General features: G+C 35.7%; 1 protein-coding gene across 8 annotated transcripts in view; it reads left to right on the top strand.

The window, feature by feature from the left end:
- Nucleotides 1–21,331, top strand: part of LOC136798483 (SRC kinase signaling inhibitor 1-like) — a 45,574-nt gene that overhangs the window by 10,675 nt on the left and 13,568 nt on the right. For 3 of the 8 annotated variants that reach the window (XM_067055098.1, XM_067055099.1, XM_067055102.1), the window contains 4 exons: nucleotides 8,030–8,304; nucleotides 17,143–17,506; nucleotides 18,676–18,874; nucleotides 19,786–20,322. In XM_067055098.1, coding sequence (XP_066911199.1) covers nucleotides 8,030–8,304; nucleotides 17,143–17,506; nucleotides 18,676–18,874; nucleotides 19,786–20,322 — 1,375 coding nt within the window. Of the gene's footprint in view, nucleotides 1–170; nucleotides 208–1,926; nucleotides 2,422–4,592; nucleotides 5,047–8,029; nucleotides 8,305–12,960; nucleotides 13,004–15,422; nucleotides 16,467–17,142; nucleotides 17,507–18,675; nucleotides 18,875–19,785; nucleotides 20,323–21,331 lie in introns of those variants that run through there. The other 5 variants (XM_067055103.1, XM_067055100.1, XM_067055101.1 and 2 more) reach the window with 5 other exon arrangements.

The raw sequence follows: 21,331 nt of genomic DNA, 5'->3' as shown, positions 1-21,331 counted from the left end.
ATTTCATTGACGAATCTTAATAGAAGATTCAATGATTCAGTCTTCAATGAGCATCGTACTTAAAGCTGCCACTATAAGTTTGAAAAATATATTCGACCACTGACTTAGTTGTTGAAAAACAAGATATTTCGTCTTTTAAGCAGACACTGAGAAGATCTTTCTCCATCAAGAAAGACAGATCCACCATGAACCGCTACAATGGGAAAGGTACGTGTTGGCTTTATTGGCTCGACTGTTGTAAGGTTTTCTATTTTATATTCCCGAAATTATTTATGACCCTATATATCTGTTGTTGTGGTTCTCAGTTTTTTGGCTCAGCATTGAAGAAATTCATCGGAAACGTTACCATATAATGTATACCGAGTTCATCGTTCTACATCTGCAAATTGAGCTTAGCTAAACTCAATTGACTTCAATTGAAACTACGATCATCAGCTGGCTTGAGAGAGAGATATTCGAGTGAAGGTGCACGTTTTTTTTTATAAGAAGAACAAGCTATATAAGAACATAAGGCTTCAATGGCCAAAATGATAAGAACAAGTTTTCACCATGTTTCCCTAAAGCCCTGTCTAGGGTTGGGTTTCGAACACAGTCCACTGCGGTGAAAGTCTGTAAACAGATTCTTCATACTACTAATCGGCAAAATATTAGTGATACACAGTGATAGCCTTATCCAGATGGTTAGTGAATGTATAGCGAGTCTATCGTTCTACAGCTACAATTTGAGCTTTACTAAGTTCAAATTTACCACATTAATCGAGTTAGAATCTCGCCATTCACCAAATACTCTTTCTTGAAAATGATCCATGAAATAATTAACCAGGAAACATGAAATGCTATAATCAGTTGTGTGGTTGGTTTAGTGGTATTACTAAAAGTAATTTAAGACTTCCCTAATTAAGATACATCAATGAGGTGTAACTAATTATGCTAATTATGTCGTCATGGTTACTTGATTAAGGAAGGATTGCTTTTAAGTTTTGGTTTGGCAGTTTGTACTTTGTGCTAATTATTGCAGGTAATTACTTGCAGGATATTAAAAAAACAATTTTTTTTGAAAAATGTTGCTGATGCCTTTGTTCCTGTACATTATAAAGTTTGATGTATTACTTTGTTACAGTTATTATTCTACTTTGATGGTTCGTTATTCCAAGTAACATTTCAATGTACATTTTGACAAATTAATGTGATAGGTAGGTATGGCTTGTGAAAAGTTCAATTATGCACTTACAGTGGTTAGTCTAATAGATCTTATCGCAGTTTTTGATTTTTCTAAAAAAGCGATGCATTGTGGGATTGTTTTGGGAGTAAATTACAATAGAATTCCCTCGAGGATTGATTGATTGAATTATCGATTTAATACATACAGCATACACCAAAAGCAAAATACAAGAGGTGCTTCTTAGAATTAGTTGTCATGACGACCCAAGATCCTTTGCGATTATGTACTCGAGATACTTTGAACTAAATAGGGATTGGAAATTTCGTAAGACCCTCTTAGGAGATTTTGGAGGTTTTTCAAGAATTTGATCTGCTTGGATTAATATGAAAGTTGTTTATGTAGCCCTCTCTATGAAAACAGTTCGTCTTTTCTTGACGACGTGAAATGATGCATCTCTAATGTAATGAAACTACACCCTAAGCACTACTTTATTTTAAATTCTTGTAGCGTGCAGTTCACACTGTTTTTGTTTTACTCGAATTTGATACTGTTTTGAAAAGTCATTAATTTTGTTTTTCGAAATTCGCTTTCTAATGCGACATTATCCGTAATGTTTTAGACCATCTAATTGAATCAAAGCTTTGGGATTATCTCCCAGTTGTTTGACAATTTCTTAAAAGTTTTAATAAGTTATCTTTCAAATGGAGGTTTTGTCAATGAGAGCTTTTCATTTTTTGTGTACACAGGTATTAACGAAATCAAGTGTACGTTCAAGCTTATTTGGGTCTCTTATATACTGTTGTGTTTAGAATTGACGCAAAAATAATAGCGGAAATTTTTACAATGATTTAGTCAATCGTTTTGTAGTAATCGTTGTGAGTATTAGAAAAACATTTCATATCGTCTACAAATTTCAGTCAATGGCTTGCAATGTTTTTACTACGATGTTAACAACAAGTTTGAATTTACTCCTTGTTTAGAGTTTCTATCCATTTTGAGAAATAGATTTTACTCACGTTGATTGGTTAATATCGTACTCAACTTAAAGGTCACAGTCTCGAGGGCAACTTTATAGATTTTGTATTTATCTGGTAATAGCAAAGCATTTGAATATTGATTATTCATTGGCAATATGCCTTTCCTTCGAACCAAAAGTTTCACGCGACTTTCGTTACGACGGAAACAGTCTAGTCAAGAGAGTGTGAAAAGTAATCAAAGTGATGGCAATAAATCGGTCGGTCAATCTTCAATCGCCTCAGGTAAGTCAATTTAATGTCGAAACTTTGCAAAGCGATTACATATTCTACTTCTAGCAATTGTGTAGTATCTATTACTCTGTGCCAAACGCTCTTACTTCGAAAATCGTATAGTTCATCCAAAGACACATCTCTGGTTTATTTGAAAAGGAAGTTGTATTCAAAACCCTTCAAGACTTGAATAGACCCTGATATCCACAAAATTCATTGGTGTCATCCACCACTTTTGCACCGGGGAAACTTACTCCCTGTTGGCTCTTAGATTTAAAGACACGGAGTTAAAACATAATTTTTAGAAACTATGTCATATCTCCTTTTCTTTAAAGCGGTAACTCCTACTCGGGTTAGGAATTTCAAGTAGAAGTGCTTATAGTTATAGACCGAGAGAAAGGCCTTACAGACTAGAGCTGTTTGTTGTATAAACTACTGGAATTCATACTTACATGTAAAGCTTTCCCAAAACGCATTCTGAAAGGCTTTTTCCAGACTTTTTCTATCAAAAATCTTGTGTTTCCTTAAACGTTCCTTATCAAAAGAATCATATTTACTTTAGACCTGCTATTCGCAACATTTTTCATATAAGAATTTATCCACTAACTATTATTACTTGAGTCTTGTAACCTTTTGTCTGATAAACTAGGTCTAAGTTTGACTAAAGTCTACTTCTGACTGAACTTTGCTTTCTGATGTCTTTCTGAGTCCAGTGAAGTAGAATAGAGGATTTCGCCATCTTGAATTTTTAGGGACTGGATCTAGTGGTACGGATTTGCTACCACCTCAAGCGAAACCAAAAAATGGAGCCTACCAAAAATTACACCGAGCCACCTATTAGCGTCATTCAGTTTATCAAAAAGCTATAAGTGGCCCCCGAGCTAGGTCTAAGTCCACTCGAAATGCAATAATTTACATTTATATAATTGCTGTCTCGTGAGTAAAGAAAAATGTTGTATGCGCATATCCAAATGCTCTGGATGATTTCCCTTCAAGATTAGTCTCGATTTCTAGACCACTGTTCTTTTAACACAAAACGTAGGAGCAGTACTGCTTCAAAGTCAAAAGGAAAAAAGAATGTCGTACGGGAAGTTGGAATATTAGTCTTCTACGTCATCATCTAATTGGGCCCTTCTTTATTACTCGATTGATAAAATTCTTCGAATTTTGTATAAGCCATAGAACAATTCTAAGTGACCGTGGTCAATTACAACGGATTGTAAAAATTCATGATACAGGGTTTTTAATGGATTATTAAACCTCATCTTTTTGGCCAAATTGTTCATTCCAGAAGAACTTCCTTCACTACCTTACAACTGCATTAAGCTTGTTTAGTTGTCTGTTGGTAACGTATTCTTAAGTATCTATTTTTGACATCAGAATTCGATGGAAAGAAATCGTATATCATCATCTATCTTTGCTATATGATATCATATCTCTTTATAATCAATTAACTATTAGCAGTTATCGTTGCTGTTACAAGTCGCATTGGCTTATCCTATGGCCTATGATTTTTATACCACAGTGTGTGCGTATTGATTTGTGTTTGTGGTAAAGCTAACTCAGCCTGACCTGGCTTTAAAAAACGATTGATCCACTAAAGTTCATTTGTTTTAAATGTTCACTCTTCTTTACTACCATGTGGGAACCATTTCATAGTAATTAGGAGTAAAAGCCTTGATTTTGGTTTTCACATAGCAGAAATAGTGCACACCTCAAGTGAATATGGACTTTATTTGCAGAGGTTTAGTGGAACAACTCTAAATGTGGTGTTTCTTATAAAGGCTTCTCTACACATCCGACCATCTCATGTTTGTTTATGCTCGTATTCAAGACTTCTTTCCTCGTTTCGATGTCAAGTCAACTCTACCATACACAAATATGAAATGACAAAATGTCAAACTTTACTACTATTTCTTGATACGCCAAAAATTGACAGTAGAACTTAATATAGTAAAATGATATTTTTTCAACAACGTACTTTTTAAATCATATTTGACGTGTTTAAGGAATCTTTCTTCGAATTTCTAACATTTTTATGTAAAACGAGTATTTTCATGTTTTATGGTTACAAGGTTTTATATGGTCGTTTTTTTTGCATAAAGTTTTGACGTTTTTTTCGATGTTGATGTTATAATAGAAACATGTGTATGGATTTTAACTTGCTAACTCGAAAATGATACAGTATATTTTGTTTTACTTCAGTGAATAAAAACACAGTCGTTTTTTTTTTGGATTCAAAAAAGATCATTGCTGTGAGGGATTCTGAGATTGAAAATTTTTTTCGTAGGATCATTATTTTTTTGATGGATTTCAAATGGGAGCTCTGGATGAACTTTGATAAAGATACTTGATCATTTTGACCTATCAGAAAATTACTGGATAACCTTGAGCAGTCTGATTTATAGACGGAGTAAGGTATTTTGATGAAATGCATATGCGACCAGTCTTCACAATACTATCCTAAAAACTTCAGACGAATCACACAAAAATTCGATTATTTGGTTTAACCAATCAGGAACGATCATTCGATCAATACTAACCAATCAGCATTCAATATGATGAAACACGTAACCAAGAAATCAACCTCTTCATCAATGAGGAGGCAACGGTCCAAAGAAAATAATACAAAAATAAGTATGTTTGTTGTGACAGTATAAACCTTTGTCTGTATTTTTATTCAGTGCTAATGAATTTTGGCATTATACCTTTTTAAGTGAAATGATAAAGTTGATAATATTGCATTGGTCTCTTAGTTTGTTTTTATCCACTATGTTATGGCGTTTTGAACATGCTTGAGTGGCATGGAGCTCAAATTTTAAACCAGACAGACTAACTGCGCACTGGTTTTTTATACTAATGGCGATATTGGTGACATGAAAAATGAGCTATGGTAGCATATACTCTTAGATGCCTTCTGCGACTTCAGAATGATATGCAATTTATGTCAAAATTTCAATAGTTTCAAATTGTTTTTTCTAAGTACTGTCTGTTCAGATAATAGCTGTCCGTCTCTATAAAAATTCAGTACTATGCTATTTCTTAGTAAAAACTGTTTGGGAAGACTTAATTTGGATTTTCACCGTCTATACAATCTCTCCTTAAAATGTGAAGCATCTGTATGTTAATCCTGTATTTAAGTTGGAAATGCCATAGTGATGGGTTTTGCATATAGATTCAAGATTTAAAACTTTCACTTCACATTTTACGATGTGATTGATTAGTGTCTTATATGTCCGCGTCCTAGTAATTAGAAATGTTGGTTTACAAGTTTTCCGCAAAATCGCAAAGAAAAGCTTGTTCCTTGGACCTTGTAAGATTGTAGCGTTGAAGTTGGATCAACTGTCTTTCCCCCGTGGTAGATTCTGTTTCAATAGATACTGTAGAAAAGTCACTATACATACCAGTGGATAACTTTGCATCCCTGGTTAGGACTAATCTTACCATTCGTTTCAACTGAATTCAACACCACCTAATTTAGCCTAAAAATCTAAGCCGGATTAATTCAGTCACTTGGTAAAATCTGATGGTAAAGTTGTAGCTGAATATTTGTTTTCCAGGTTAAAATTCCGTATAAATCATAAAAATCATTAAAGCGCCGATAATGCTATATTGCCGCCAGCGGTATCCTGACATTTTAAAAACTGTCTTGGTTAACCAGGCTACACTGTGTTTGCAAATGTTTCTCTCTTCATTCTCATCATGCTCTAGATTTATTACTTCCGTATTTCACTGACAAAATACTTCAAAAATTGTTCTCCCAATTTCCGCATTAATACATATACTGACATCTTCGTGATTGATCGGTATAATTGCATTAATAAGAAAGTTTGATGCTAAATGTGTCTGAAATTCTCATCATAATTCATAATGATTCTTAATGTACTGACCTCAATATTTTTATAGATTTTTTACTTTGTTTGTGTGGACTCAGAGAAGTGTATTTTTTTTTGATAACTTTCGGTTTTGTAGTCGCATCACTATCTCATTGACCCATAAGAATCGTTAACCACTGGCTGATAAAACGAAGGACTGTATGTCTCTTGCTTACACCTTAATCAAAATATAATGACGTATATGGGTGCCCCTGGATATGGGTGCCCCTGGATATGGGTGCCCCTGGATATGGGTGCCCCTGGATATGGGTGATTCAGCTGTGAAGTTTTTCTCAGTTAGGTTCGACTGAGCTTACTGTAGTTCTTTTTCACTAGGGATGGTTTTTTGACATGCTTTTAAAAGGTTTTATTTTTACATAAGTGTTCCCGTTTCATATCAGACACATGTTTCATATCAGGACAGTGTCTTGCTATTGTTATGTTATGCTTATATATAAGCAAAAAAATGTTTTTCTTTCCCTCTTTCTGACGAATTTTGCTCCACACCCGTGTCAATCTAATGTTAAAAAGCTTGTGAATTTAAATTGATGAGTAAGCAAACGCTATCACTCTTATTTAAAAACAAAACCTTTAAATAGTTCAATGGTTTCTTCCATTAACTCGACATGAGTGAAAAGGGTTCAAATTCTAAGAATTCTCCTTAGCAAAATATTTTGAAAATGTCTAGTTGTAACTTGTGAGACAAACATCATCGCTTGAAAACTTTTCATTCACCCGGAATTTCAAACCCTTGCTTCCGTAAGTGAGAGAAAAAAATACTTTAAACGTATGTCTGATAACTCCTTCATGAGGGATTTGAGTGTATCAAAATAACTTTTTTTGCTGTTTTTTTTTTCATTACCTTTTTAGCATTAGAACGTCAATGAATCAACAAATACGAAAGTGTTGTCATCACTTTGTTGACTTTGTCAGCCAATCAAGAAGTCCATTTGTTTACTGAAACATTGATCTTTTATAAGAATTTTAGATAAAAACTTTACTTTAAAATACCTTATCGGCACTCCTGGTATTGATAAGTTTAACCAGAATACTATTAATAACAGCAAAGTATGATATATTCAAAGTTTGTGTTTCTGACTGTATTGCTGCCGTCTTTGTAACCAATGAAAAAATTTCATGATGAGATAATACATCATTGATGATGATGGTGATTTGTAGTTCTAGTGATGGCCTATAGACGTTGGTTTGTGTCATACCATCTTCTATAATAATAAAGTTGTTTCTTACAAAAGATTGTCTGATAATTTTGAGGCTTTAATACTAACGAGAATTACGTAGTTGGCTCTCTTATCTCTTGTATGTGATGTATAATATCATGAGCAGTTCCATATACACCAATTTTGATACTGTTTTTTGTCTTGTTTTGAGGATATTGGAACGACGTGTAATTACGTCATCAAGACGAGCTAGCTTATTTACGTGTTATCCCACATATTAGTAGTTAATTAGATTTTCTCTTTGATGAAGTTTCAGTTTTTGACTACTAACTTATAAGACATATTAACTTATTGCTTTTATTGAATGCACTTATTGCTTGTTTTTTTTGGTATTAAAGTAAATTTGGCGGTCTTAAATCTTATAGTATCAACTGAATCAAGGTGCATATACCCATCTTAATACCAATCTTAATAGATTTAATGTGGTTTTCAGACTTCTTGCTTTACCCTTTTGGTCATTTTTGAATGCCCCAACCTTTCAAAGAATTTCATTTCATTTATTTATAGACGGTGCAGTCACGCCAACGAGCCGAACAGACGCTCGCCCTAAGAAGCCACGTCGTCACACAACTGGTAGCAGTAAAGAAGCACAAGAAGACCTTCTTATCGCAAAGCATTTCAGTACCGAGATGCAACAGAATGGCGGGAAAGTTGTCAACGAGCTTGGTCAAGAGATCGACCCGAACAGCACTCTGGGTAGAAAACAACTGATTGGAATGTTGAAACAAAGATATGGACAGGATATTGAGAATTATAGAAGCTCCATTTCCCCTGGTGAAAAGGTACCACAGATTTTTTACACTTAATCCTACTAAACTCATAACTGTACTGATCATCCATTATGCACATACCACGCTCTGTTCTAAAAAAATATGGCGAATGAAAATCAAAACCGTTTTGATTTTGCTTGAAAACGAAAGTGAGAGCGACTTTGTTCTAATGTTTATGTTTGATTGGCTTTTGATTTTGGTGCGATTTTTTTTGCTTTTGCCAATCAGCGTGCTCAAAAGATCATTTAATATTCATCCCAAATCTGGATGAAAAAGATCGAAGCGGTGCGCCAACCTTACCAGGTTCTCTTAAGTAGCCTTGGTTTTTAGAGTGAATGCATGCCATGCGCAAAGTATCCGAATCTGCTTGGGGATAGGCCATTTCACAGTCGCAAAGCGTAATGGGTAATCAGGACCACTGCGCGCTAATGACGACTTACTATTGGTCCAAAGTTTTGAAAATTTTTGAAGATTTTTGCGTCTAACCAACGGGAAACCGTTATCGGGGCGCAATCAGTCCTGATTACCCATGATCCATTTCGACTGTGAAATGGCCTATGAACAACAGTACGTTTGTTTAACGTTCATCTTGTGTTTTTGATGTTTCAACTGTTAACTGAACTTTCGCCATTCGAGCGTGTCATGCATTTTCTCTGAATAGGCGAGAAGGCTTATAAAGAATTTTCCGCCACCGCTTTTTCCGAGTGCTCTGTCTTCTAAGCGTTATGGATCTACGGAATACCTTATCGAGGAAAACTTCATCGGGAAAAATTTTTGTCGTCGAAAAATATTCGTCACTTGCTAGTAGTTGGTAAACGCATTAAGGCAAGGGGAAAATTTTCGTCACTTGGCTAAAATTTCGTCACTTTTCCCCGACGAAGTTTTCCCCGACGAAGTTTTCCCCGATAAGGTATGCGCCAAAATACTGCTTCCCGAGACAGTGTTGATTATTGCTAGAGATTTGTGTCTAATAATTGTATCGACAACTCATAGTGGGAATAATTCTCAAAATTCTTCAAGCAGTGTCGGTCTTGGTCGATGCTACTTTTAGAAAATATTTAGTTCCGAGACAAGAACAGATCATTTTTGCCTTTATAATCACTGATATAATTGTTAAGTTTTTACGAAGCTTTGATCTTTCCCGCTTTTTGTATAAGATCTTGAGAACAATCCACCGTTTGGGGGAGTTGTATAAAATGATTTGCAGATCGGGAGTCCTTTATTGACAGTTTATTCTTGAGGTTTATACAACCAGTGTTTTAAAATTCAGATTAGGTTAGTAGTATTGTAGCTTATTAAAGCTTATGGTAATCGAATCTAATTTCTTTAGGACTCTTTGGGATTAGATCTCATTCTTTTTAAGAGCTGTACAGGTCATTTTAAGTTCCAGTGAATGTCTACCTCGCTTAAAAACACCATGAAAATTCAGCTCCAAAAGTTTACAGTGAAAACCTAAACTCGAATCCAGTCCCTTAGTTGGCTTTTTGATGATTAAAATAGCGTCACGAATGTGTCACGTCCATCAGTAAAATCAAAAAGTGGTACTGGTGGCTCTGGGTACGAGATTGAGACCACGTTCGCACGTAACGGTTTCGTTTCGCCTCGGTACTAAATGAAGCCATTCTATTGGTTAGAAGTGATGTAAAGCTTTAATGTTTAATGTAAAAGCTTTAATAGAATGACTTCATTTCGTTTCGGAGTGAAACGGAACGGTATTGTGTGAACGAAGTCTGAGTGAAAACCCGTCTTACCATGGAGTGCGGGAGTAATTCGAAGGGTGGAAATACCTGCTTTTTCGCATTATCAATAAATAAGGCTACATCATTGCAAATCCCTCTATACACGTAACTGTCGGCGAAGCACAGTCACTTCACAGAGAGTGTAATCTTCACTGAGCTTTAAACTTCTTTTATTTTTATCGCATGCATCAACCCTTTTGATTTTGTATCAATGCTTTCAAATTGATTGCGTGCCCATTTAACTCTTTTATACAGCAATCCTGCGGATTAGTCGCATTGGAATTAAACCATGTTACTTTTATGTAGTACACGTTTTTTATAAGAATATCCAAATTTTTTGAAATCTTTGGATGTTCTTAACTTTTTGAGTTTTAATTAAAAAATTGTCTTAACATGATCTTATATTCACCCTTTTGAGACCATTTTTGTAAATGTTCCTGAGAATCAAGTAGTTTTTCAAAAAATGAAAATTTTTGTTGTTTGTGATCTGGCTCCGCATAGATTCATGGCAAAATCAATTTTCGGATTAAGTTTTATCTGCTTTTACTGAAGCTGTCATATGGTCAGAGTTTTTCCTGAGAAATCAGGTGTTTTTTTGAGTCCGCAAAGCTTTAAAATGTTCGTAACTTGTTCTTAAGACTTTGCCCTTTGAAACAATAATCTTTGCAATAATTTGGCTACAACCAGGGACGTACTAGCTCTTTCAAGTGTTCTTATATAGTTTGTTCTTTTAAGAAAACATGTAATCATGCTGTGTTTTTGTTCTCACTCTTTCAACAGTCTAATATTAAGATAAAACCTCAAAACACTGCCCATCTTTCACCCTGTCTATAATTGAGTTTTGGTTGCGTGCCATCAATGCTGCATAATGGACTTTTCTTCTAAAATCAAGATTCAATGTTTTCGTAGACACAGTGTTGTTGTTTTTGACTATGAAGCTTTGGTTTCGTGTTTATTGGATACTTTGAGGGATTTACTTGCTATCTTGATCTGTGATTTTTAGATTTAATTCCTTAATTTTATCGGTGTGAGGTTTATTGTTTGGTGTTTTGATTTATTACATAGTCATAGTAGTTGTTGGGTCAAAGTTAGGCCCTCATCGGATAAGTATGATATTAGAGTGTTAAAGTTGGTCAGCCTGCTTTAAATAGGGAACAATATGGGGCTTTACTTCTATTGGACTCTTCCATAATTTTTTTTTACATGGAGGTGGAGCAGGATATATTGTGGTGGATACTTTGTCCAGGGGGTAGTGAAAAATCTGCAAAATTTGCCTTGTTTTGGGGGTAATTTTGAATATCCGGGGATCAACTTATGCTTGTCCGGGGGGGTAAGATCTGTTCTCCGGGGTCATAAATTCACTATGTCAAGGGGGTAACTTTCCAAAAAACGTTGTTTCCTCTACTCCCCATATTTAATTTTTTTCTGGAAAAGCCCATCAGACTCTCTGCTTATACATTCAGTGAATAAAAACTGGTAGACGGGAAATAAACTTGTAACTTTTTCTCTCCTTGAAATCATGGTTTATTATCTGTTTGCTGTGTTGTATAAAGATAATAGGGCGGGTACAAGGATATCCAAATCAACCAGATCTAAAAAATCATGCTATGCTTATTGAGTTAAATTTCATTGAAAAAGTAATGGATTCGAGTTGAAATTCTCATTTCATACAAATGTCTGATCAAGCTTCAATGATCTAATGATGGCGGTACTTTAGATTATCTTTTATCTGTTATTTTTGGTAATATAATTGAGTCTCTCTAACTCGAACGCACTGGGGACAAGCAGGTAAGGAGGCATTTAAGTTATAGAAGTTCGAGCTAAAGAGACTCCACTATAAATTGACCTTCAAGGACTATTATCTAGTCGTGTTGCCCTGTTTAATATGGATCAATTGTTGGTGCTTATGCTCTTATATATTAAAAGGATCAACGATAACTGATAATTTTACACCAGTCTGTACTTGAGAATAGGTCTACGATGAACATTGCTGTAGCTACAATATTTTGATTGCATTTTCCGGCAATCTTGAACTTAGATTCTCAAAAAAATACCTCTGGCAAAACCATGCCCTAGCGGGGTCACTTAACCTCAGCTAATATCAAAATGGTTCCTACAGTACTGTCTGATTCATAGAGAGACACCCCTCATTACTTTCAGATTTCCTTTAAATCTTAAGCAGGGATCAATAAACTCCATTGCAATTTGTCTGTAAAGTGTTCATACTGTGTCTTCATTGATTGTATTTTCTCTTTAATTAGGTATTTAAAACAAAATGACAAAAGGGTATTGAGATAATTAGTTTATTGATTTATATGAACTGATCCTCCGGTATCCCTTTCATTATTTCTTGTGTGCACTGTAAGGAAATTATGCTTGATTGCTCAGGATTTATTTTTGTTTGTAGCACCACTGTGTTTGTGTTTGAATGAAGTTGATCGTTGAAACCTTTTTCAATCAACATTTTTGACGTTATGTATTATGACGTTGTGGTACGAACTTGGAACTAAGAAATAGTTTTATTTTTGGATTTTTAAATACAGTTGACGCTCTCTAATTCGACGTTCTACTATTAGATACTCTCCATTATTCGATAATATTGAAAGTCATCGTCAAAAAGAAATTCCCATAAAATACGCTTTACTATTCTGTACGCTCCCTTATTCGATGAAAATCCAATTCACTTTGAAAATTTAATCAATTAGCGGCAACTGTACCTGGTATTTTAGTACCGACTGCAGCACTTTCTTGTTACCCGGGGAGACTAATAACATTTTTTGAATCTTCTTTAAACTTTCTTTTCATAGCTTCCATGAAATAAGATTTAACTAAAAATAACAATAACCGTGTAATTGAATTTTTGTGGTTTTTGATTGGTTGGAATCTGTAGACCAATCAGGAGAAATTATCCAATCAGAGAGATTAACCATACTTGCTTCACGATGACACTGATAAGTGCTGACCAATATTGGGTAAAATGTATTTTTTTCTCCCACGGTTTATACAATATTAAATGTTGTAGTATCATCAACACAACCGACCCTAACTTCACGCCATCACGCCAATTTTTTTCAAAATTCACGCCATCGTGCTACGAAAAACCATGGATCACTCGATCACGCGAATGGCTAGGGGCCGTGGGGCTCATCAAAACATAGTTTTGAATTGTATTCGAATTCGTTTTTGTTATTTATGACGTCACTGACAACGGTTTTATTTATGATCTTTTGTCAAGATATCTACCGGGGGTAACGGAAATGGTATTCTATCTCTCTCTCTCTCCCAACATAGAATTAGTCCAAAAGAATTCCGGACAACGACTTTTTTGTCTTCAAATTTCGGGGTTTAATCCAAAAGCCTTAGATATTGCTTTCTTGTTTTTGACCTGTATAACAGTACGCTCGGGAAGAAAAATTTGTTCCAGTAATGGAAATTTTGAGTTTTGAAGTAAGGTTAAGGCATTGTTAACTGAAATGACCACAAGATTTGTTCGATTTGAAAAGGCATTCAAGTTACAGAGGCTCGGGTTAAAGAGACTAGAAGCTTAAAGTTCTATAAATGTCAAACCAGTTTAGCTTAGAATTCAGGACGATCGAAAGATTGAAAAAGGGAAAAAGTGATTCCAAAGCAAACCAACAAGACTTTTATGAGGATCTTTCTTTTTTCATTGATGGTTTTCGTAAAGATAATTTTCGCAATAATTTGACTACGGAGTAGCTCTATCTATCTAGTATAGGGTGTGGGTGCAATCTCTTATATAAGATAACTGTGATCCAACAATGGTCTCCGAAACATTCAGTGATAAGCTTAATAGCATGGTCGAACGGAGGCGATGTTTAAGAATCCCTTTAAAACCTACACTTGAAATTCACCACACAGTAAAAAACCACTTATTTATTTAACATATTTGTCAACTCTATACCTTGCGGCTTACAAGTTTGATCTCAAAGAAGTTTTAAAGCCAAGTTTCCCACTTTTTATATCAACATTACGCAATGTTTTGGTCACGTGATGTTTTAAAGCATTCGATTTTTTGATATAATGTGGTTTTACTTTGATGAAAAAAAAGTCGTATAAAATGATAGGGAATAAGGGTTCCTTATATATTCTTTCTCCTATTTGACATATGTTTTAGATTAAAATCTTTTTTTTCGCTTGTATGGAGATTGGTCGAAATTGGTCGAAAACTATGAGTTTGCTCCATGAGCTTTTCTACAATTTATGAGGAGCGAAGAGCAAGATGAATCTTAGTTTAAGCTCTTAGGAAAGAAGGTTAATAGTAACCTTATATAGCTTTTGAAGAGAAGGATAACTGTTATGATGATGTTGAGATGCTGTTAGCATGGTTTCTGCCCCCACCCCCTTAAAATAAGGGGGGAGTAAAAAAATTGCCTTTTGAAAAGGGGGATTTTTGTATTTTTTTTCAAGGAGGGAGTTTTTATCAAGGGCTGCAAGAATCGATCAAAACAAGAAGAAAAGGGGGAAGTAAAATTTGAAAAAAGTTGATTGAATTGCAAATGTTCTGTCTCTGGTTTTATTGATGATAATTTTATTTATCTAATATCTTCTTTCCCGTTTTTGTGCTCAAAATCTGCATCCTCTCTCCCTCTCTCTATTGTAAAAAATTGTTTGCTGAAGGGAATTAAAAAATCTAAGGGGGACTGCTTCTTTTTAATTTTAAGGGGGGGGGCATTTCTAACACTGGTAATTTTTGTTCGATTTAAGGGTGAGTTTTCTTTAAGGGTAAAATTGCACTTTAATAAGGGGTACTGAAAAAGTAGGCAGAAACCACGAGTTAGGGTTGAAGCAATTTTCTCCTTGATGCTGCTAATATGGTTGTTGTATGTTGTATGTTGCTAGTACTACCGTAGTATTAAACAGTTAATAAAGGATTCTTCTTGTGAGTTAGTCATTGAAAGGTGAATAGTTGACACGTGAAGTGACTTTACATGCTTAATATCAAAGTTAAAATAGCTAGGTACCACCTTATTCTCAAAATTTTCTCATGGGAAAGTATGTGACATTCGTTAGGAGTGTAACAATTCGAAGTCTTAGGTGGGTATCATAAGCTAAGTGTCCTCTTTTCAAAACTTATAAGTTCTTATGCTCCACAAAGCCCTTAAGACATACCCATAAACTAGGAAAAAAAAGTCAATAACAATAGGATGAACCAATGTAAATGGGCTTTAAAAGACATTTACTCTATTTGTTTTTAAAGTCTAATGATATGTACTATGTTAAAGCTTCGCGACAACGTTTTTGACATTTACCAGGAAACTCTGACAACTTTAGAAATAATCACCTGTCAAAAATTCTCATGATGATACTCATGACGTTGTGTTTTCAAAGAAACAAACCAGCATCTGTGATTTTCTGTAACAGAACTACCTTATCGGCCCTTTTTACGCTGGCCCTAATTATACGCCACGAGCCCAAAATAACGCCAATAAGGGCCGTGGTAAAAAGGGGCGATAAGGTATAATATAAAAAGCCCGTTTCATAGGCCTGGGAATGTGTTCTTCTGATATCCAAAAATTTGAATTTTTTTTGCTACTATGAAACAAGCTCAACAAAAGGCGACAGTTGAAACCAATCAATCGCTCATGGAGGAAAAAAAAACTTTTTTCCTGTCAAATTTCTTTTCACAACAAAACCAATGTCTACTACTAAACCGCCTCATTTCAAAATACATATAAACTTTTTCGACCCCTACTTTTCATTTTAAACCGATTTTGTCATCAATTTTGATGATCATTCTTGGAGAGTGGTGAAAACCACTAAAAAATTTTCATCGCACATGAAAAGACGAAGCTGTTTAGGCAAGGATATCCTTATAGTACGGAAACCTTCAATTCTCAAGATCGCATTACATCGATACAATATTTTCAAGAATTCAAGACATATAAGGTGTTAAAAAATCGTCGTTTTCTCTCTCTTATATTTACTTGTGGTTATCAACTTTGCGCATCCTGTTTTGAACAAAATGTCAGTAAAAACATATGTATTGAAAAAGGGGAAACGATTCGTACGCTACCTGAAAAAACATCCTGAAATTTCGAATAGTATGATTTCATTGACTATATTGGTTGTCATTGTTGTTCTATTCGCACCTTAGTATCCAACGGTGATGGTCACGGCTTAGAACTTAGTAATATATGTCCTTTAGAATTATTTGTCAGTTATTAATGGTTATAGAGAGTGTATATATTTGAAAGATTTTTAGTCAATTTGTTTTCACAAAGATTCGTCAAGAAGAAAAAAACACTTTATAGTGTACAACTTTATTTTTTTTGAATTTCATCCACATTGGGATTTTTACTGACAGTTGCGTTAATATAATTGATTTGAATTTCCACGTGATTTATGATGAATTGCGAGCCATACTGTCAAGAAATGGGTATGGATTATCGTGCTGATATGGCGCGTGATTATAAGGTATCTTTTTGATTGGTATGGCGCCTTCATTTGTTTGTGTCGATAACGAATGTGAATATGTATAAATCTTCCATATGAGATATTAAATTTTTTTGACGATAGACAATTTTTATTTAATTTGCTGGATTTGTATTTAGTTATCGGGTGAATCTCGGTGGGCTCAAACTTGTCTACCTAATACCTAATGCGGGACTACACTTTTTTTAAAGAAAACTGCTTTAAAGAAGAGACTGCACCTAAAGGCAGCTACAATCATGGTTGAAATATATCGAGAATCTCACTTACTTTAACGTTTTTCAAGATTTAAAGTTCCGGCGAGAAAGTCGATTTTGGGCTATCTCTTTAATTTAATCGAATATTTCAATTTGGGAGGGATTGGCAGACTTCCAGGCTATATTTTGAGCCTTATTGGACTATTTTTGAACTTTTGATCGTATTTCGTAAGTCTAGCGTTAAAACTCAGAGTTAAAACTCTACCCTTCGAACCTACTTTAGAGCACTTACAAATCGATTGTTTCAAAACTTCCCGGTGAATTTCCCTTTTTTCTCAAATATATGACCTTGATTGTAGAACATAAAGAAAGTATTCCGGTAAAATATACGAGATGGTAGAACCGCCAAAACCTTTCTTTGGTTTAATAAGGTTTCAGAATTTTTTTGATTTTTAAAATTTTAGGAGCGGATGAAAAGGGAGAGACAAATGGAGCGTGATCGTCGCCACGAGCAACGCTTAAAACATGGTCTTGACAACGACGACGTCGACCATAGATACATCAAAACAAACCCCGTCATCCATACCAACGGTATTGGGCATCATCGGCGCCATAGCGGTGGAAGTGCGGCCAGCGCCACAAGTGAAGGCTCCGATGGGTCGGCCTTCGGATCGTCACCTCAAGTCAGACGTACCACGATAACGAAATCTTCAACAACGGTGCATAATTCGTCTTCAAGACACCAATCATCGGACGATGAACAAGGCTATTATCATCGACAAATACCGACGTCGTCTCAAACGCCGAAAAGTAAAACACCGTCAAAAGGTTTGTTATACTTCTTTCAATTTTAGACGGTTGAGAAATTTTTCAAATAAAAAAACAATGGAAACTTGTCAAACACAAACAGAACAATTCATGATATGCACCATTACAATGTCTTCTAAGATTACATAACGGACCGAATAGCTGATTGGTTGTAAGCGAAGTAAAATCAGTCAGTACGTCACTTGCAACCAATCAGCTATCATGAATAGTTAAAGGCGCGAAATTTGAAAATTGTCAAGTGATTGTAAAATTTGGGCTGACTTATTTCACAAAATGCAAGAGAGTTTATAACGAATACGCTTTCTAACCGTGCCATTATCCGTCTTAACGGGAACTTAACATACTTACTTAAGCGCCTTTAGTTTTTACTTAGTATACTTCGACTGCAAAAACAAGCTTTTAAATGAAAAATTCAAACTTCTAGGAGCTCGTTTTTGAGACATTGTGTAAATTCGTATAGCGCCTCACGAGATTGATGTTACATTATGAACACTTTAAGCTTTATAAATGACGCTAGCTTTAATAACGGCCGTTTTGAAAGTCAATTTTTAGCTAGCGTTTCATTCAAAACTACCCAGTCGAATAAGTTTGATATTTTAAATTCTCTGCAAATATTTTATCTCTCAGATTTACAACATTAGGCTTTTTTACAAAGCAAAAGTTGTGTGTATGTAATAGTGCACGAGAAATTTTACAGCAAAGTCTCGTTTTCAGTTTTTTGAGGACTTGTTTTAAGCTTGGAAAATTGGCTTGAATTTTTAATTTTGTTGGAAATTAATGGCCACATCAAAGAGATTGAAGAAACTCTATCTTGATCCAAAAACGTTTACTGGTCCAAGTAAAAATTTATATTGCTATTTTTTTTCCGTTGAAATATAATTACCCCATTTTCCCCCCAAAATTCATGCGTTCATGCACTCTTTTTTTGAAATTGACGCAATTTCTGTTCATGCTTTCATGCAAACTGCTGGGAGTCATTGGTGTCTGACTTTAGAGACTCTTTCGTCAGTGTGAATGCTTCCCATTTGTCTTGAAGACAGCTCTAAAAAGGCTATCCATAACTGAATCACCTCTCTATAAAACTTAGTGGATAGAATCGAAAAAAATTAGAAAGTTTCGGTCAAAAGTTGAGATTTTGTTATTTTGTTATTTTATTTTCATTTTTACAGAAGTCGTGTTTCTTCAATTCCATGACGAGATGAGGCGCGTCAACCTTCCATCCAGTGTCAGCAGTATCGATGCTATCAAAGTTCTCTTTGTCAATGCGTTTCCTGGCAAAGTCTCCATGCCAGATTTCGAAATGAACGAAAAAAGTATTTATATCAAAGATCTGGAGACTGGCGTCTTCTTTCAGTTGGATGACGTGAGGTGAGTTGGGAAGAACGAGTTTGCTGTTTTGTTCTTGTTTGAGTAGACGATTTTCTCTGTACTTACTAGTGCATATATAAAGCTAAAGACCCTTCTACTATTAATTTTTACATTGATTGTACCTTTTTTCTGGCTGATTGTACCTTTTTCTGGGTGGTTGTGGCTGGTTGTACCTTTTTTCCTGGGTGGTTGTACCTTTTTCTGGGTGGTTGTGGCTGGTTGTACCTTTTTCTGGGTGGTTGTGGCTGATTGTACCTTTTTCTGGGTGGTTGTGGCTGGTTGTACCTTTTTCTGGGTGGTTGTGGCTGGTTGTACCTTTTTTCCTGGGTGGTTGTACCTTTTTCTGGGTGGTTGTGGGTGGTTGTGGCTGATTGTACCTTTTTTCTGGCTGATTGTACCTTTTTCTGGGTGGTTGTGGCTGGTTGTACCTTTTTTCCTGGCTGGTTGTACCTTTTCCTGGGTGGTTGTACCTTTTTCTGGGTGGTTGTGGCTGGTTGTGGCTGGTTGTTTTGGCTGATTTTGGTTGGTTGTGGTTGGGTTGTTGTGGCTGGTTGTGGCTGGTTGTGGCTGGTTGTGGCTGGTTGTGGCTGATTGTGGCTGGTTGTGGCTGGTTGTGGCTGGTTGTGGCTGGTTGTGGCTGGTTGTGGCTGGTTGCGTATTTTAGTATTACCCGTATTTCACAGCTTTGACTCTCATTTCTTGGATGGTTTCTTGACTTGAGAAACAACATTTCTCTGCTGTCCCTGCGTTTTTATTTACTCCTTCATTTAGCTCAAACGATTTCGATTTAAATGATAAATGACAAGATGCCACGTTTATTGTTCTTACTGTGACAATGGATTTCGGAATTTCTCTAGATAACAGGTTTGTTAACAGATAAAACTAATGTCTGTTCAACTCTCTATTTTCAGGGACGTTTTGAACCGCTCGTTCCTTAAAGTGCACGAGCAAAACAAACCGCTGAGTGAAGAACCACCACACCAACAACAACCAAACAATGATATCCATTCCTTCTCTGAATCAGAAGCTAACGATCTCCAAAGATACCACTCGTCATCCAACAATCATCAACAAAAACAATCCACCAAAATCAATTACGCAGAATCACTTCAAGACGCTGATCTATCGGCACCACGCATGCGCACTAGAACAAACTCTGGCTCCTCTTTACGGTCAGATAATGTGTTAACGCGACCAACGCACATGCAAAACTCTGCAACTTCCTCCTACACGTACGTTTCAGATGATGGTAACAGCCGCGTTCAACATTCTAACGAATCCTCCGCCATAAACCACCACGCCCCCGCCACCAAAAAATCCACCTCTTCCTCTACCAATATCACACCTTCCACATCGGCAGTGCAATCAACACATTCGATTAACTCTTCAACTTCCTACAATGCAGCACCATCTTCGAATTTACATCAACACAAACTCGAAAAAGAAAGGTATTTTGTTTTTCGATTACTTGCAGTCAGCTTTTTTAATACACCTTTTCGATCGTAGCCGCCAGTTACCGCGCGGGAAATTTTTTTGTCCGTTTTACCACCCTGAAACCGTCCAACTCTTTTTTTCGCACCTAAAAACAATAGAAAAAAGTGTAAAAAAAAGAATTTGATCGAGTAAGAAACTTGGATCGAGTTTAGGGTGGTAAATTAAATAATACTGTGACACGCGCCTGACCGCGCGACTACGGTCGAAAAGGTCCATGTTGCAGTTTATTAACGAAGAGATTGAGATCAGAATGGGTTTGGGTCAAATTACAAAGTTCACTATTAAATATTTTTCATAAAGGTGGTCGATCTGCGAAATTTATTGCTATGGAATGAAGAATAAATGACAAGATAATGACTGACCTGGTAAAATTTGATACCATTCTCCACATTGAGTTTCAAGCCCGGGCTAGAGGCGAAACTTTAACCCTTCTCAGGCGATAGAAATTGAAGCTACTTATCTCCCATCCAAAACGCGCATAGAAGGCGTCGTTATCATGACGACGGTGTGTATCTAGTGGTTCCTTTGTTTTGGAGGACTGCATTTTTTGGAATCTAGCGATAGATTTTAGTTTCAATCCGGCGTTTGTGTAAAAACTACCGCGTGGGAGTTCTAAATGGGAAATAAGTGGTTTCATTTCCCATCCAGGAGTCTCGCCTCTAGCCCTTCGGGCTTGAAACTCAATGATTCTCGGCCATGTTTTTCATGAAGTGAAAATCATTAAAGTGAATAGCAACTCTGAAAAAGAATTACGGCAATATTTTATGACATTACATGAATTCATAACATTGATGGGATATCTTAGGCAGGCCAATTTTGAAAGAGTCAGAAAAAGATTGTTATCAGCATAGATGCGTCATCTTTATTTCTTCATAGTCTCGCCTTATCTTTTTACTTGTGGTCAAAACTTTCCAGTCAAGTCTCTCTTTCCTTGTCTGTTTATTCAATGAAATGTAATTGTCA

Source organism: Clytia hemisphaerica, unplaced genomic scaffold, assembly GCF_902728285.1.
Source record: "Clytia hemisphaerica strain Z4C2 unplaced genomic scaffold, Clytia hemisphaerica genome assembly, whole genome shotgun sequence".
Taxonomy (NCBI): domain Eukaryota; kingdom Metazoa; phylum Cnidaria; class Hydrozoa; order Leptothecata; family Clytiidae; genus Clytia; species Clytia hemisphaerica.
This window is presented reverse-complemented; position numbering and strand designations above follow the sequence as displayed.